General features: G+C 41.9%; 1 protein-coding gene across 1 annotated transcript in view; it reads right to left on the reverse strand.

Annotated features, from left to right (window-relative positions):
• Positions 1-18,654, reverse strand: part of LOC144493675 (exostosin-1-like) — a 542,752-nt gene that overhangs the window by 98,263 nt on the left and 425,835 nt on the right. The window contains exons 6-7 of the mRNA XM_078212975.1: positions 12,847-12,979; positions 4,300-4,418 (exon numbers count right to left, since the gene is read on the reverse strand). Coding sequence (XP_078069101.1) covers positions 4,300-4,418; positions 12,847-12,979 — 252 coding nt within the window. The remainder of the gene's footprint in view (positions 1-4,299; positions 4,419-12,846; positions 12,980-18,654) is intronic.

Below are 18,654 nucleotides of genomic sequence, written 5' to 3' on the forward strand. Positions count from 1 at the left end.
CACGGGGAGAATGTGCAAACTCCACACAGACAGTGACCCAAGCTGGGAATTGAACCCAGGTCCCTGTGGCACTGTGAGGCAGCAGTGCTAACTACTGTGCCACCGTGCTGCCAGATGGGCAATACTCAAAGTTTCTGAGCAGGTGACTTGCTTGTATCCTTGGTTAGGAAATGGTGTAGTATAACTTAGAATAGAGAACATTACCTAAAGATGTAGCACTAAAATGCATATAGTTATTTCTTATCATTTCGTATGGGAGCACATGAAGAAGAGAGGTTTGATTCCCAGTCTATGTCTGTGACAAGTTTGCTGATTACAGCAAAGGATTTGAAATATTGTCATTGGTCTAAATCCCTGGATTAGGAAGTGAACAAAATAATCATCCAGGGTTCCTGCTTATAATCGCGATTCAAATGGCCCCCCTTTGCAACGTGCACAAATCCTAACTCAGGAGCAAGAGTATTCCCACCGAGTAAAGCTGACACTTCAGTCAGACATCTTTGCATTTGTGCCTTTCTGACAATATAATGGGCCAGATTGTGTGGTCAGAATAACGGTGAGGCTATCAGCTCATTGTTATTAAGAAGTAAATTGGAGAGCAATGCCCAGCATTTGCAAATGTGCTATTAAACATGCAAACCAAGAAGCTGCTTTCTGATTTGTTCTCCTGCACAAACTCTATGATAACAATGATTCACCGAGAGTCAGGCAAATACATGGAAGGTGTGGAGTTAGAATCATAGAATCCCTACAGTGCAAAAGGAGGCCAGTCGGCCCATCGAGTCTGCACCGACAACAATCCCACCCATGCTCTATCATAAACACACACATTTACTCCGCTAATCCCCTGACACCAGGGTCAATTTAGCATGGCCAATCAACCTAACCCGCACATCTTTGGACTGTGGGAGGAAACCGGAGCACCCGGAGGAAACCCACGCAGACACGGAGAGAATGTGCAAACTCCACACAGACAGTGACCCGAGGCCGGAATTGAACCTGGGTCCCTGGCACTGTGAGGCAGCAGGGCTAACTACTGTGCCACCATGCCACCCCAGTTGCTGTACTTACTCACCAGTTAGCCACTAAACACAGGAGAAAAAAGTTTGAACTTGTCCATTTAGATAAAAGTGAATTTTTAATTCATAATAACTCTTAATTGCTCTCGCACAATGTCTCTGGCACAGAAAAATAACTTTTACAAGAGTGGAGGCTTTTCTTCCTTCAGATTTTAATTATTGGTGGAGGAGCAACAGTGCTGCCTCCCAGCTCATCAAACATACCTATTTTCTTGTCTACCATCACACCCTGCCTCTGGAAATTCCCCAACAAAGGACCCTGGGAGTGGCAACCATGCCTTCCCACACCTCAACAAGCTTTGGTGAGGCCGCAGCTGGAATACTGTGTGCAGTATTGGTCCCCTTATTTGCGGAAGGATATATTGGCCTTGGAGGGAGTGCAGAGAAGGTTCATCAGGTTCACCAGAGATGAGGGGTGTTGATTATGAGGAGAGACTGAGCAGATTGGGTTTGTACTCGTTGGAATTTAGAAGGCTGAGGGGGGATCTTATAGAGACCTATAAGATAATGAAGGGGCTGGATAGGGTAGAGGTGGAGAGATTCTTTCCACTTAGAAAGGAAACTAGAACTAGAGGGCACAGCCTCAAAATAAAGGAGGGTCAGTTTAGGACAGAGTTGAGGAGGAACTTCTTCTCTCAGAGGGTGGTGAATCTCTGGAATTCTCTGCCCACTGAAGTGGTGGAGGTTACCTCGTTGAATATGTTTAAATCACGGATAGATGGATTCCTGATCAGTAAGGGAATTAGGGGTTATAGGGATCAGGCGGGTAAGTGGAACTGATCCACTTCAGATCAGCCATGATCTTATTGAATGGCGGGGCAGGCTCGAGGGGCTAGATGGCCTACTCCTGCTCCTATTTCTTATGTTCTTATGTTCTTTGAACCTTGCCCCCAGGCTATTAACCCATACAGTCTTCCTGCATACTCACAACCCAGTCTCACAGCTCCCAGATCCCCTGCAGAGGATGTCTCACTGCTTGAGACTCGCAATGACTGTAAGTTGTTGCTCAAAACACACTAAATGGCCATGGACAGCTGTATACATAATGTATACATGTACACAAGACTCACCTGACGAAGGAGCAGCGCTCCGAAAGCAAGTGGCGTTTGCTACCAAATAAACCTGTTGGACTTTAACCTGGTGTAGTTAGACTCCTTACTACATAATGTATGGCAAGGATCATTTGTTTGGGGCTAACTTCAAAATCCAGGCCAATACCAATGCAGCAATGGTGAAATTTAAAGGTTCACAAAGATCGCTATCCATTCAGCCAATGGGTCACAAAAGGACAGCTTAGCCATTTGCATATTGAAAGGTTCCACATTTTTGTCCTTCCACTTAAACCTTTTAGCTTTTTTACCCTCCTTTAAAAATCTTGCTGGAACCGACAGCTGTGAAAAGTTTTGGTCAGCCTTTCAAATGGCCCAGATTGGCCCGTCTCCGGATGGTCGGAAACTGAACATACTCCAAAAGATGCACTAGGGGACCGCTCAGAAGCCCCAAGGCAAGGACTCAACAAGAATTGCTCAGGAAGTTTCCACTTCTGATGGGCAATTACCCTGTGCCCTAGGACCCTCTGAAAAAGTCTCCAAGTCTGAGTAAGAGTCGGTGACTTTGGACAATTCTGGCTTGTTAACCCGAATAATTAACTAAGAAATATTCGTAGGAAAAACGATGTCGAACTCCTGGGTAATTATACAACTGACCCGCATCAGTTGGGAGTACATTCACTGTAGAATGAGGAGGAAGTCCATAGAAACCTTTAAAATTCTAACAGGACTAGACAGGGTAGATGCAGGAAGGATGTTCCCAATGGCGGGGGAGTCCAGAACCAGAGGTCAATTTAGGACTGAGATGAGGAGAAATTTCTTCATCCAGAGAGTGGTGAGCCTGTGGAATTCTCTACCATGGAAAGTACTTGAGGCCAAAACATTGTGGGTGCAATCTTACCGGCTGTTCATGCCACATTCCCACTGCAGCGAGTTCGGAGAATTTGGCGCCCAGTGGAATGGGAAAATCCCATCGGGGTGAACTGCTGTAACATTCCGCCCTGTATATTTTCAAGGAGGAGTTAGATATAGCTCTTGGAGCTAAAGGGATCAAAGGATATGGGGGGAAATCTGGAATAGTTACTGTTTTGGATGCTCAGCCTAGACAATTATGAATGGCAGAGTAGGCTCAAAGGGCTGAATGGCCTATTCCTGCTCCTATTTTCTATGCTTACCCTGTAAACCAGGATAGTTTGTGCCTGCAGTCTACTGTGGAAAGGCATCATAGCTGATCCCAATCCTACCTCACCTGAGGATGAAATTCTGTTCATAAAAATCAGAAAAATGCATACTTTTCTCCATTATTAAATCACTTGCCACTGAAGTTGTAGAAATGCATGGATGTGAAATGAGACTTCTGAGATTGCTCTGATGCATGTGCTTGTAAATTATGGAGAAAAATAGATGTCAGTCATTTTTCACTAAAAGTGGAACTGTTTACCGACTGATGTTTACACAGATGCTCTTTCTGGCAGATATCATAGAATCCTACAGTGCAGAAAGAGGCTATTTGGCCCATCGAGTCTGCACCAACCACAATCCCACCCAGGCCCTATCCACATATCCCTACATATTTACCCACTAACCCCTCTAACCTATGCATCCTGGGACACTAAGGGGCAATTTAGAATGGCCAATCAACCTAGCCGCACATCTTTGGACTGTGGGAGGAAACCGGAGCACCCGGAGGAAACCCACGCAGACACGAGGAGAATGTACAAACTCCACACAGACAGCGACCCGATCCGGGATTCGAACCCAGGTCCCTGGAGCTGTGAAGCAGCAGTGCTAACCACTGTGCTACCGTGCCGCCCATTGGATCATTGGATTACTGATTGCCATCATTGGATAGCAATCAGTAATGGGAACTCTGGTTCATTTTTCCTCTCTGGGTCTATTCTAGCATCTGTAGTCCTGGCCTAGCTAAGATCCGTCAAGTCCGGATAGGAACAAAGGAACCTGGAACTTTCTGGCATTTTCCAAGTATAATTATTTGTTTTCTAAAATGAGATTCTGATAAACAATGTGAAATATCAGAAAACAACAAGGTTAAAATCAGGACCTGTGGACCATAACTGAACAAAAATTTTCAAATAAATTAAAAGTTATAATTTGTTTTTCTACAGCACAACTCTGCAATGTGTTAATATTCTTTCCTCTTCGTTGCGTACCTGCTTGCAGTATTTTGATCTTGAAACAGCTAATATCAGTTTAACAATGGGCTGGGATTGCGACAGAAGAGGAGAAACTGCCTGAATGACTGCTGTGAACTCCTCTGTTGGGTTTGTACCTGTTAAAACAAATTTACATTCATATTGAAATAATGGAAACAATCGGCTCATCAACATAAATTAATTTGAACAGAACATGAAACTCTCAAAAGCAGAACTGGTGGCTGATTTTGAAGTAAGAAAGACAAGCTAATCATTTTACCTCAGGATTAACACATACAATCACTAAACAATGTTCCGAATTATCTTGTGGACTAAATGCACTTTTGGTTTGCTGTATGAGCCACGAAAACCAGGAAGGTCACAGATCCAATTCTGAATGAGCTAATTCTCACCCGCAGCAGTATGGGACATCCATGTGTGCCTCGCTAGGGAGGTCAAGAAAAGAAAAGTCAGTCAGGTTCCTACCTCAAATCAGTGCCTAGTGAGTTCCCTTTAAACTGGATACTGACATGGCCAGGCTCAGCTGTGATGTGCCACACAGTTAAATCACCTGCCAACATTCACTGGCTGTGCTCATAATTTAAGAATAATCACTTGGGCACGATATGGGAGGGCTGTTGTGTCTCTGGCATCACACAGCAACTTGTGTCATAAAAGGCGAGAAGAAAATTGAAAATAAAACATGCAGAAATCCTCCTGTGAAAAATTTTATTAAAAATATTTATTTGTGAATAATCAAAAAGTCTTATAGAGGAAGTACAAAAAAATACATGTGAAAAGGTTCAAATAAAAAAAGACAATTTCACGCCACAGTGGCCATTGCAGCTCTTCTTTTGTATCTGGGTACTATTACTACTGGGGTTTTGCACTTGTACAAAGGCTGCATTTATACTGCCACTTATTTTTAACCAAGTGAAGTGATTTTGGTGCACATCAATATACAAGTGGGAGTATAACCCAGGATATTTCTAAGTGCACCAAAGTCCAGAGGACTTTGACCCCATTTTGCTGGTGGTTTTTTAAACATTGGTTTGAGCTCCCCAGGATTGCAATACAAACCCAGTCTCTCTTATGCAAGGGTACATAGGAGGATATAAACACGCAACTACAAAACTAAATCTGTTATTTATGTGGCAAATTATTTTCCTCAAGTGACTCTGGCATTGATTTAACTGGATGCCCCCATCTCCCTCTCCAAGTTGGTTATGGCTGACAAACTACACACTGAAAACAAAGGATGAAGTTTTATAATTAATGGACCTGTCCTTATTGAGCCAGCCCCTGCGGTGTGATAGACTCCTGCACGTGTTGTTTTATGTCATTGTTTGGCTATTCTGATTCAGTTCTCAGTGAGGAAACATGACATAAAATGTAAAAAGAAAGTGTTTGTCAAGAAGAATAAAGGTTAAACACATGGTTATAAAATTTAATCATTTCATCTCGTTGTCAGTTTTACTTTGGTGGCTAATGATTAGGAAAGGAAAGAATACTTGAAAATTTGGCTAAAGTCTGAAAAAGAAAAGGAAGACGTGCATTTACTTAAGTGCTTTTCATGACCACCAGACATCTCAAAGCACTTTATGGCTACTGAAGTATTTTTGAAGTGTAGTCACTGTTGTGATGTAGGAAATGCCTGGGATCACTTTTCTGATTTAACCAGGCTTTAACTGAGTGGTGCTTTATTGGTTCCTCCTGAACCAGTATCGCAGGTTGTGAAGATGGAGCCAGGACAACTCCTGCCATCACCCTCGGTGGCGAGGTTGCTGGATTTCTGGCCATGTGAGAGAGGTGAATACACAAGATCAACTAGGGGGGGGGATTGGTGTGAGATGCTTCCATGTTAATGAAGCTCTTCCACAGAGCCCAGAAACATCGATGCTTGGAATATATAGATTGACCTGGGCTAAATGTGATCCAGAGGTGAATAGACAGTGTGCTGATTTGTTGTGACACCTCGCCCCCCCCACAACCCACAATTCATGCTGAGTCTAATCGAGTCCAATTTTCATCTCACAATTGGCTTATTCTGGCAAGGACTCAGGTTCTCTTGTGTGTTATTTATGATTCTGTGTTCAATGGTTACTTTAAATGTGAAGCAATCATGCAATATGTTTTTTTTATATAATCTGCTGTAGCGATTGCACTGCATCTGTTTTCTTTCTAATTGTGCTGGTGTATATTCATTGGAGGAATGCTGAACAGACATAGCTTAAAATGCAGAGCAACGTAATCTTCAAAATATCACAGAAAACAGATTATTGAAATTGAAAATGTCAAGTCAGATGCTCTTTTTTAACAAGTGAGCAGATTAAATTTACATGTTCCAATATTAACCTACATAAAACCTGTGAGTGACCTCACTCTCAACCGCACAATGGATGGTCTGACAAATATAACTCCTAACAGATTAACAGGACATTATTCTTCCTTCAGAAGCATGGCTGTGCGCTGGAGGCAATTTTAGCTGCACTACATCAATGGCAATAAATGGCTCAAAGAGACTTAGGCTTACAATTTGACCGTACACTTGACAATCAAAATTAGATTTTAAAACACCAGCTATTTTAAAATGCAATCAATATCTTCCACCCTTTCAATCATAGAGGCATCAGAGCAGATAGATGAATAAAGGGATAAAATTAACAACACGTAAGTCAGTGATTTTCTGAGTCCTTGCCTGTCTTTGAGGTGCCTTGCATGCTGTGGGGATGCATCACGGGATCGCTAGCCATGTTTTGCTGCTATGTGTTTGTGGGATGCAAGGTATTTTACTGAGGGTGAGGATTCTTATAATTTAAATCCCAGAGTTAGAAAACACGACTTAGCCCATCAATAGCACTCCATCCAGAATCTATGTAAGAACTATTGTCTCATGGACCACCCCGTAACCACCCCAAACACACTCTTACCATGACCTCCTGCTTTAAGAAATATTAATTCCATTCCCTGACTTGCCTGCCTGCACAACAAAGGTATTCCTCTATCAGCCTAAAGTCCCCTTCTCAACATATATTGATTCATTTAAAAGGATTTTCAGGTCATCATTTAGAAAGGCATGGATTAATCAAAGATAATCAGCATGGATTGCTTAAAGGAAGGTTGTGTCTGACTAACGTCATTTCACTTTTGAGGAGGTAACAAGAAGCATCGATAGAGGCAGTTGATTTGATGTAGTCCACTTGGATTTAGCAGGCTTTTGACAAGGGCCCACATAGCAGACTGATTCGACAAAAAATGGATCCAAAATTGGTTCTGAGACAGAGTAAAGGCTTTAAAAAAATTTTCAATGGCATGTTTCTATAGCTCTTGGGACTAAATGGATCAAGGGATATTGAGGGGGGGGGGGATCAGGATATTGAATTTGATGATCAGCCATGACCAAAATGAATGGCAGAGCAGGCTCGAAGGGCCAAATGCCTTATTCCTGCTTCTATTTTCTATGTTTATGTTACTATGTTTCTGTGTGGGCATCGCAGGCAAGGCCAACACTTATTGCCCACCCCTAATTGCCTTTGAAAGGAATGGCTTGCTAGACCGTTGCAGAGGATAGTTAAGAATCAAACACATTGCTGTGGGTCTGGAATCACACGTAGGCCAGACCAGGTAAGGATGGCAGATTCCTCACCTAAAGAACATTCATGGACCAGATGGGCTGTTACAACAATTGACAATAGTTTCATAGTTGCCATTACTAATTTTCAATTCCAGATTTTATTAATTGAGTTTAAATTCCACCAGCTCCTGTGGTATCTCCAGAGTATTAGTTTGGGCCTCTGGATTACTAGTCCTGATTACTATCACTGTTTCCCTGGGTTATGGTTGTCAGGTGTTTTTGTGACTGGAAGGCTCCTGTGGGTTCTGCAGGGTTCCATACTGGGTCCCTTATTTTTCGTGATATATATTAATAATTTAGGCTTAAGTATGAGGGCATGGTTAGGAAGTTTGCAAATGTTACAAGAATTGATCAAGTGGCTGATTATGAGAAAAAAAAACTGTATACTGCAGGAAGATATGAATGGATTCTGTCAGACAGGCAGACAAGTGGCAAATGGAATTTGATCCAGAAAAGTATGAGGTAATGCATTTGAGGAGATAAACAAGGCAAAGAATTACACAACAAATGTTTGGATACTGAGAAATGTAGAGGAATAGAGGAAACTTAAGTGCATATCCACAGATCCTTGAAGGTAGCAGGACAGGCAGATAAGGTGGTTAAGAGAGCAAAGGGAGGCTTTCCTTTATTAACTGAGGCATATAGAAAAAATCAGGGAGTATATTAGAATTGCATAGATAGGCCACAGTAAGACTGCTGCATACACTTCTGATCAGTGCATTATAGGAAGGATGTACATGCACTAAAGAGGAGATTTCAGAGGATATTGCCAGGACTAGAGATGTTAGCTGTGAAGCAAATGCTGCCTCAGAGGGGGTGGGAGTGTTTTTCTTCAAATGTCTCTGGAATACTGTCCACTCAGTCTGTGGCTAGGAGGCCACCTCCTCTCACTGGCCATTTTTTGACCACCGCAGGGGACCCACGTACTGACTGAGAAGTCCCAGCCAGGACAGGCAAAGAGCCTTAATAGGCTTCTGAAGGACCTCAACTGCTGCTTGTGGGCAGTTAGCCACCTCGCCAGCAACACAGCATGCAGCTACTGAAGATGGGTGAGTGAGTGTGGTGCCTGAGTGTATGCAATTCAATGTGGGCGACGCAGCATGAGTGACTCAGTTTGGGTGTCTAAATGTGAATGACTGAGCAAGGGTGTCTGCGTGTGGCTGACTGCTGCCAAGGGAGCTGAAGAAACCATTAATTATGAGAATATAAATTTCCTCAGTAGATGAAGTGTAAATGATCAGCCAACAGTTAATTAGAATGCAACAAATCATTGAGGTGGGAGCGATTTAGATCCTTCTCATTAAAACAACACTATACGCTGCAATTTATTGGCTCTCTGAGCATGCAACAATACAATGCTATTAAAGACAGGAAATGCATTGCACAAATATTGCACTGTTTTATTGTATTATTTGAACAGAGCCATCATTCATTCATTAGGGTGCATATATTGAACATCCCCATCACTTCTGGCAGAAAATCCAAGACATGGTGGTGCCCTGAGAGAGCCGATGAATCAAGTCTTCAATGTCCTTCAGAAACTGCTGTAACCTCATCAAAATGTTTCCATAATATGTTCATATCATAGACTCATTAATGATTTCATCTTGGACTCCTTGGCTGTGCAAACTATCCCTTTAATTTGGTAGATCTCTATAAAATAACCAATTTTTAAGCAGAATAACTCTGGTTCAAAAGGATCTATAATGGCTAACAAAATGCCATTTTGCATTATGATTGACATAACCTGACCAAGTTAACAGCAACAATGCCATGATTTAATAGTCAGCTCTAGCTCAGAGAGATGGCGATAATTATTATGCATCCATTTCTCCTTACCACTGTGAATTTAGACATCGTTATCCAATTTCTCTCTTATGAATATGAATGTTTGACAAATATTCTTTCCCTTAGATTTGTGGTTAGTAAATCATTTTGATTTGATTTGCTTTTGAAATGAAGATGGCATGAGGTTCTACATGTCTTAGCCACATGTGGAAAATTTCTACATCAACATTTTAAAAAGTCAAGGTCAATGTTGCCTCGAATATTTTTGTAATGTACACTTATTCAGTTAGGTGCATGGGCCCTTTAAAATTTTTTGCACAGCCATGTATGTTCTGCAATTTAAAGGGGTCAACTTGTTCTTATCCTGAGTGGGAACCTTTGGGTTGCTGCACCACTGCACAGCTCTGGGGTGGGGAACATTGGTCATGGCGAATTAACTGCAAACAATAGCCATCAAAAGTTTATTTATTCGTGTCACAAGTAGGCTTACATTAACACTGCAGGAACACTGAAGTTACTGTGAAAATCCCCTCGTTGCCACACTCTGGCGCCTGTTTAGGTAGAATTTAGCATGGTCAATCCACCTAACCTGCACATCTTTGGACTGTGGTAGGAAACCGGAGCACCCGGAGGAAACCCACACAGACACGGTGCGAACATGCGGACTCCACACAGACAGTGACCCAAGCCGGGAAGCAAACCTGCGTCCCTGCCGCTGTGAGGCAGCAGTGCTAACCATTGTGCCATCGTGCCGCCCCAAATATAAATTATATTCCCCCTGGGGGAATTGAACCCCGGTCTCCCATGTGGCAGGCAGGGATACTAAACACTATACGCAGAGCCAGGGGAGAAGACAAAGGCATAATTCAGTGCTCTAATCTTGAAAATGACAAGAAGCTAACAACATAAATAATTAAATAATAAGGTTTGGCCCAAAAAAAATGTTTTAAATTATATGATTATTTAAATTATTGCTTTAAGTCTCCAAAATGGTGGCAGCAGATGCTGCTACCTGTCAGGCTCCCAGCTGCTGAAACAGCTGTGTGGTTCACTATGGTAAATATAGCATCAAATGTTGGATCTGCCAAAATTTTACAATAAATAATAATTTGAATAGGACTTGACAGCAAGAACATTACGTTCACTTCAAGTATTACTTATTATAAAACTACAGAAGATATGCACCATAAAATTACAAAAGGCATAAGATAATGAAATATGTTTCTACATCAGCACCCAGGACCTGACACATGGCAAAGTCTACCAAATGAGACAGTGGGGAAGAGGACACAAGGACCAGCTTTCTAATGTACAGATATACTTTATAATTTGGGGGACTTATTTCCTCTAAATTGGATTAAAACCTTGTGAAATTTTGATTATTCATTTCTTCATTCAAAGCTACAGTGCTGTAAATGCAATCCTAAATAGATCGTAAAATAAGGCATAAGAGGAAAAATAGCCTGTACAGGGAAAAAGGGTGCATTAGGATGCACGCAAGAAATTGAAGCAAATCATTTAAGAAAGGAGCTTAGAGTCGTAGACAGACGTGTAAAATGCACAGCAGCTGATGCTGTGAGAAACAGTAAAAAAATCTTTTAATAATAAAACAGCAAGAGAGCAGTCAGAAAAAGGGTGGAAATCAGAAAAGATAGAAATCAGCTGAAAACTGAGGATGAGCACAAGACAATAATTATTCTTAATGACTCCAAGTATTCTGAACCAAAACATAAGGAGCCTACGCTCCCTGAACAGTTATCCCAAATAAAATCAATAACAGACAGAAAAGCTAGAGAGGTGAACTGGGCTGGAAATAAATTAATCCCCAGGGAAATATAGTATTTATCTCAGAGTTCTGAAAAAGAGCAGGAAGGAGATTTGCAAAATGCTGGCTATCATTAGGAAGGACCATTGGACACTGGGGAGATGCCAGAAGATTGAAAACAGACTAATGTGGTGCCCATATTTAAAACATGTGACAACATAGACACAAATAACTCAGGCACATCAATCTTACTTGAATTCTATTATTGGGAGTGTGATCCGTACAACAATGATCTTGTGATTAACAGTGAATATGGATTTAGAAGGGGAAGATACTGCTGACTGACTTCCCCATCTTCTTTGAAGAAATGAAAACCCAAGAGAACTGTTTTTTTAGGCTTGATGACAAGAAGGGAGAGGCAGTGGTATTGTCACTGGACTCCAGAGTAATCCAGAGATCAAGGGTAATGCTCTTGGGACTTGGGTTCAAATCCAACTATGGCAGATGTTGAAACTTGAATGCAATAAAAAGCTGGAAATAAAAGTTTAATGATGACCATGAAATCATTACTCGATTGTCATAAAAACCCAGCTGGTTCACTAATCCCCGTTAGGGAAGGAAATCTATCACCCTTACCTGGCCTGGCCTACATGTGACCCAGATCCACAGCAATAAATGCTGGCCCAGACAGTGACACCACATCCCATGAACAAATTTTAAAAAAGGCTATTCAGTCCATCTTCATTCACCCTTTAAAGAGATCTGGATGATACCCTAGAGTGCACTGAATGTATATCCTGTGCCATATGGAAATTCCAGAATGTGTCCCAGCAGGACAACCACAGGTGCAGGAAGAGTTGTCAGCTGGAGTTGCTCAAGCTCTGAGCTATCTGTACTGGAATTGCATCTGCAGGCTGAGAGGTCAAGATATCATATTCAATATTGCATCCCACATCAAATTCCATATTTGATCATCCCAATCCTTGCTTATCAATGTTCGTTCCTGATCCACACAGACAGTGACCCAAGCCAGGGATCATATACAGGACCCTGGAGCTGTGAGGCAGCAGTACTAACCACTGTACCACCATGCCTCCCTGAGACTGATTACAGAGACAAGTTTTCTTAATTCAATACTTTTATTAATCGTATTTATGAATTAATTGAATTAAATTTCACCAGCTGCCTTGGTGGGCCTTGAATCCATGTCTACACAGCATTAGCCTTGGCCTCTGGAGTACTATTCCAGTATCATTATTACTATGCCAATATTGCCCCAGTAATCTGACAATATTATGATTACTTAACACTTCAGAAAATGTAAATCAATAAAATATATTCTACATCAAAAATACACATCTAAAATTACAGTACTCACCCAAACTTAAATAATAAAAAGGAAGAGCAGCTAAATTTGTTGAATACTGTGGTAATATGTAAAGTCCACCTGGTGGTTTATTCCATATGAACATATTTCTTGCTATATGTGAATATATCCTATCGTGTATAATCTGTGGAAAATAATAAAGTGTTATTCAGTTTGATTTTCATTGTACAGTTTGATATAAACTTCGCACAAATTGCTAAAAACTACAATGCTCACCACTCTTCCATGCTACAAGTATAAGATATTGTTAGAGAGGGGAGACTGGAGGTTTGCTGTGGACTCTCAAAGAAACACAGCTGCTTAGTTAGGAACACAATTTATTCCACTGAAGCAGCTCAAGAAATGAACTGAGACTCGTACTTGCAGTTATGTTTTGCTATTAAAATTAAAATATCTTCTAGTGTCAGCGACAGTGGTGTACTTTGTGCAGGAACTATTTCTCATTGCAATTATGACTTGCTTAAAAAGCATTAAAAACTTACAACTTCTTGCAAGACCTCCAATCAACTGCAATTAAATTTTGCAATGTTTATTTTATCGAATTACTTGCAGTTATCAAATATGTAGAAGTAGCTGTGTTTTAACTTTGTACAAAGTGACTGGCAGTTTAACATTATCATGTTAATAGTACGTTTTCAACAATAAACAAAAAAAAATTCATTTGGATATGCTAATATATTCAATACTATTGTCATGGATACAATTTCAATCCAAAAGTGTGGCTGCAAATTCCATTCATAGTTTTTTTAAAATTCTTTAATCAGATGTAGACATCACTGACTAGACCAGCATTTATTGCCCATCCCTGATTGCCCTCGAGAAGGTGGCGGTGAGCAGCCTTCTTGAACCACTGCAGTCCATGTAGTGCAGGTACACACACAGTGCTGTTCGGGAGGGAGTTCCAGGATTTTGACCCAGCAACAGTGAAGGATGGCAATATAATTCCAAGTCAGGATGGTATATGACTTGGAAGGTGCAGGTGGTGGAATTCCCATGTATCTTCTACCTTTGTTCTTCCAGGTGTAGAGGTTGAGGGCTTGCAAGGTGCTGTTGAACGAGTCTTTGGTGAGTTGTTGCAGTGCATTTTGTAGATGGTACACACACCTGCTACTGTGTGTCAGTGGTGCAGGGAGTAAATGTTTAAATTGGGGATGGGGTGCCAATCAAGCAGGCTGCTTTGTCTTGAATGGACTGAAGCTTCTTGAGTGTTGTAGGAGCTGCACTCATCCAGGCAAGTGGAAAGTATTCTATTACAGTCCTGACTTGCGCCTTGTAGATAGTGGACAAGCTTTGGGGAGTCAGGAGGTGAGTTACCTGCCATAAAGTTCCCAGCCTCTGACCTGCTCTGGTAGCCACAGTATTTACATGGCTAGTCCAATACAGTCTGTGGGCAATGGTGTGCCCTGTTTGAGAGCAGATATCCACTCCATCTGACGAAGGAGCAGCACGCTCCGAAAGCTAATGGCATTTGCTACCAAATAAACCTGTTGGACTTTAACCTGGTGTTGTTAAAACTCTTACGGCAATGGTAATCCCCAGGATATCGATAGTGGGGGATTCAGCAATGATAATGTCATTGAATATCTAGGGTAGATGTTTGGATATCTCACATTGGAGTTGTGTGGTGCGAATGTTACTTGATATTTATAAGCCGGTGCCTGAATGTAGTCCAGGTCTTGCTGCACATTGGCACAGACTGCTTCAATCTCTGAGGAGTCACAACTGGTGAACATTGTGTGGTCGTCAGTGAACATCCCCATTTCTGATGTTAAATAGAGGAATGATCATTGATGAAGCAGCTAAACATAGTTAGGCCTCTGACACTACCCTGAAGAACTCCCAGGGCAATGCCCTGGGACTGAGATGATTGACCTCCAACAACTACAATCATTTTCCTTTGTGTTAGGTGTGACTCCAACCAGCAGGGAGTTTTCCCCCTAATTTACACTGATTCTAGTTTTGTTAGGGCTCCGTAATGCTATGCTCAGCTAAATGCTGCCTTGATGTCAATGCCAGTCACTCTCACCTCATCTCTTGAGTTCAGTCTTTTGTCCATGTTTGGACCAATGCTGCAATGAGGTCAGGAGTTAGTTGGCCCTGGCAGAACCCAAACTAATCGGTGCGCACATTATGCTGGGTTAATACCGTTTGATAGCACTGTCGACGACACCTTTCATTACTTTGCTGATGATTGAGATTAGACTGACAGGGTGGTAATTGGCTGGGTTGGATTAGTCCTACTTTTTGTGGGCAGGACATACCTGGGTAATTTTCCACATTGCCAGGTAGACGCCAGTGTTGTAACTGTGCTGGAATAGCTGGGCTATCAGCGCAGCTCGTTCTGGAGCACAAGTCTTCAGTACTGTTGCCAAAATGTTGGCAGGGCCCATAGCTTTACAGTATCCTTCAGTCATTCCTCGATATCACATGGAATGAATAGAATTGGCTGAAGGCATCTGTGATGCTGGGGACCTTAGGAGAAGGATCATTCACTCGGCACTTCTGACTGAAGGTTGTTGTTTCAGCTTTATCTTTTGCACTGATGTGCTGGGCTGCCCCATCATTGAGGATGGGGATATTTATGGAGCCTCCTCCACATTAATTAATTTTAAGTTCATTTAATCGTCCACCACCATTCATTACTACGTGTGCCAGGACTGCAGAGCTTACATCTGATCCTTTGGTTGTGTGATTGCTTACTCTATCACATGGAATAGTTCTATGTTGTGGCTTCACGAGGTTGATGCTTCATTTTTAGGGTATGCTGCTCCTGGTGCACCCTCCTACACTCTTCATTGGACCAGGGTTAATCCCTCTGCTCAATGGTAATGGTAGAATCAGGATATGCCGGGCCTTGGAGTTACGGATTGCGGTTGTGTACTATTCTGCTGCTGCTGATGGCCACAGTGCCTCATGAATGTCCAATTTGAGTTGCTAGATCTGTTTGAAGTCTGGGAATTGAATTTAGCACAGTGGTTGTGGCACACAACACAATGGAAGGTATCCTCAATGTGAAAACAGAGACTTTGGCCAGAATTTTCCATCCCGCCCACCACGGGAATTGTAGTGGGCGGGACTCAGACCATGCAAAGGTCTGTTGACCTCAGACGGGATTTTCCAGCCTTGGGGCGAGTGGGGCCAGAAAATCCCGCCCTCTGTATCCACAAGCATTTGGTGGTGCTTACTTCTACCGATACTGTCATGGACAGATGCTTTTGCAACAGGTAGATTGGTGAGATGAAGTCAAGGAGGACTTCTGTCTCTTGTTGGTTCCGTCAACACCTGCCGCAGACTTAGTCTAGCAACTATGTCCTTTAGGACTCGGCTAGCTCTGCCTATATTGCTGCTACTGAGCCACTCTTGGTGATGGACAATGAAGTCCCCCACCCAAAGTACATTCTATGCCCTCGCCACCCTCAGTGTTTTGTCCAGTTGATGTTCAACAAGGATTCACCAGCTGAAGGGGGAGGGAGTGTGTGGGTGGTAACCAGTAGGAGGCTTCTTTGCTCATGTTTTACCTGATAGCATGAGACTTCATGGGTCCAGAGTTAATGTTGAGGACTCCCAGGGCAACTCATTGCTGACTCTATACACCATGTTAGTATCTGGGATATTGTCTGTAAAATATGATCCATGAGTATGACTATGTCAGGCTGTTGCTCAACTAGTCCATGAGATAGTTCGCCCAATTTTGGCACAAGCCCCAGATGTTACTAAGGAGGACTTTTGAAGGTTAACAGGGAGGAGAACTTTGCAGGGGGTTGATGGACTGGGTTTGCCATTATCATGTGCGGTGCCTAGGTCAACACCAAGTGATCTATCAGGTTTTATTCCCTTTAGACTTCATTGCGGTTTGATATAACTGAGTGGCTTCAGAGGGCATTTAGGTAGGATTGCAGATTTCCTTTCCTAAGAGGCATTAGTAAATCAGGTGGGTTTTTAATGACAATGTTTTTGTGGTCACTATTGCCGAGACTAGCTTTTAGTTTATTTCCAGGTTCATTAATTGAATTCAAATTTCAGCAGCTGCCATGGTGAGATTTGAACTCGTCTTCCCAGAGCATTAACATGGGCCTCTGGATTGCTAACCCAGTGACATTACCACTATACCACTGTGACATTTTCATAATTTACTGAATGATTGAAAAAGGTTCCCCCACAGCTACTATTATGCAAGAATAAATTCACTGATTCAGTACTCCAACAGGGAGCCATGCTTGAAATATAGGTCAGAGATGGAGCTATGACAGTGTGGTGTTGAATCTACAATCTGCACTCCTTTGAGAGCAAGATCAGCAAATTTACTCCATTAATGTCATCAGAACAACAATGATGACATTGAAACAAAAGTACCATCCTCACTTTGTCCTCCACATTCCATAATGTTTATTTTTGAAAATTAAGTACCTTTACAACCTTTAAAAAGTGAGCTTGCTTTAAAATGTATATATCAATAATACAAACTGTATGTGCGCCGTCATTTAACAGGTCGGTGTCAGCACTGATTATGCGTTTCTCCATATTAATTGTGTTAACACTTACTGATACCCGCCCAGTCATGTTTTCTTTATGAATTTCTGAACAATGTGTGTAATACGGCAGTTGCAAACTCTGGCCACTGGGTGACACTTGTGGAGCAGTGTATATTTCTTCTCTCAGCTCTAAATTGGTGCCATATTGGAAACCACTTCAATTAATTAGCTTTAATGAATACTTTTACCAGTATTTATAGTTGGCAATGCTTTCAGGTCATATATTTAAAATGTTTCTTTGGCTCCTGTTCTGACCAGGCCTCTGATGTTTCCGGCCTCATGAAAATAGAAGGGAGTTTTGGTACGTGATAATGTATACCTCTGTTTCTTTCATCACACAACAGCTTATATTTATTGAGTGCCTTTTGTGTAATGAAATGTCCCAAGGCACGACACAGGAACATTATAAAACAAAGTATGACACTGAGCTACAAAAGGAGATATTAGGTCAGATGACCAAACGTTTGGTCAAAGAGGTAGGTTTTAAAGAGTGCCTTAAAGGAGGAAAGTGAGGTAGTGAGGGAGAGAGACATAGAGAAGGAATCGTAGAGTTAGGGCCCTAGATAACTAAAGGTGCAGCTAGCAATAGTGGATTTGGTTTGATTTATTATTGTCACATGTATTAACACACAGTGAAAAGTATTGTTTCTTGCGCGCTATACAGACAAAGTATACCGTTCATAGAGAAGGAAACGAGAGAGTGCAGAATGTAGTGTTACAGTCATAGCAAGGGTGTAGAGAAAGATCAACTTAATGCAAGGTAAGTCCATTCAAAAGTCTGACAGCAGCAGGGAAGAAGTTGTTCTTGAATCGGTTGGTACGTGACCTCAGACTTTTGTATCTTTTTCCTTACGGAAGAAGGTGGAAGAGGGAATGTCCGGGGTGCGTGGAGTCTTTAATTATGCTGGCTGCTTTGCCGAGGCAGCGGGAATGTGTAGACAGAGTCAATGGATGGGAGGCTGGATTGCATGATGGATTGGGTTACATTCACAACCTTTTGTAGTTCCTTGCAGCCTTGGACAGAGCAGGAGCTGTGATACAACCAGAAAAAATGCTTTCTATGGTGCATCTATAAAAGTTGGTGAGAGTCGTAGCTGATATGCCAAATTTCCTTAGTCTTCTGAGAAAGTAGAGGCGTTGGTGGGCTTTCTTAACTACAGTGTCGGCATGGGGGGGCCTTGGGGGATAATAAATCAAATCAAAATTAAAATCCTAAATCTCCATGCCTCAGGTAGCAAAGGATTCAAAGCAACGAGCTGTCTAGTCC

This window comes from Mustelus asterias, chromosome 5 (genome assembly GCF_964213995.1).
Source record: "Mustelus asterias chromosome 5, sMusAst1.hap1.1, whole genome shotgun sequence".
Taxonomy (NCBI): domain Eukaryota; kingdom Metazoa; phylum Chordata; class Chondrichthyes; order Carcharhiniformes; family Triakidae; genus Mustelus; species Mustelus asterias.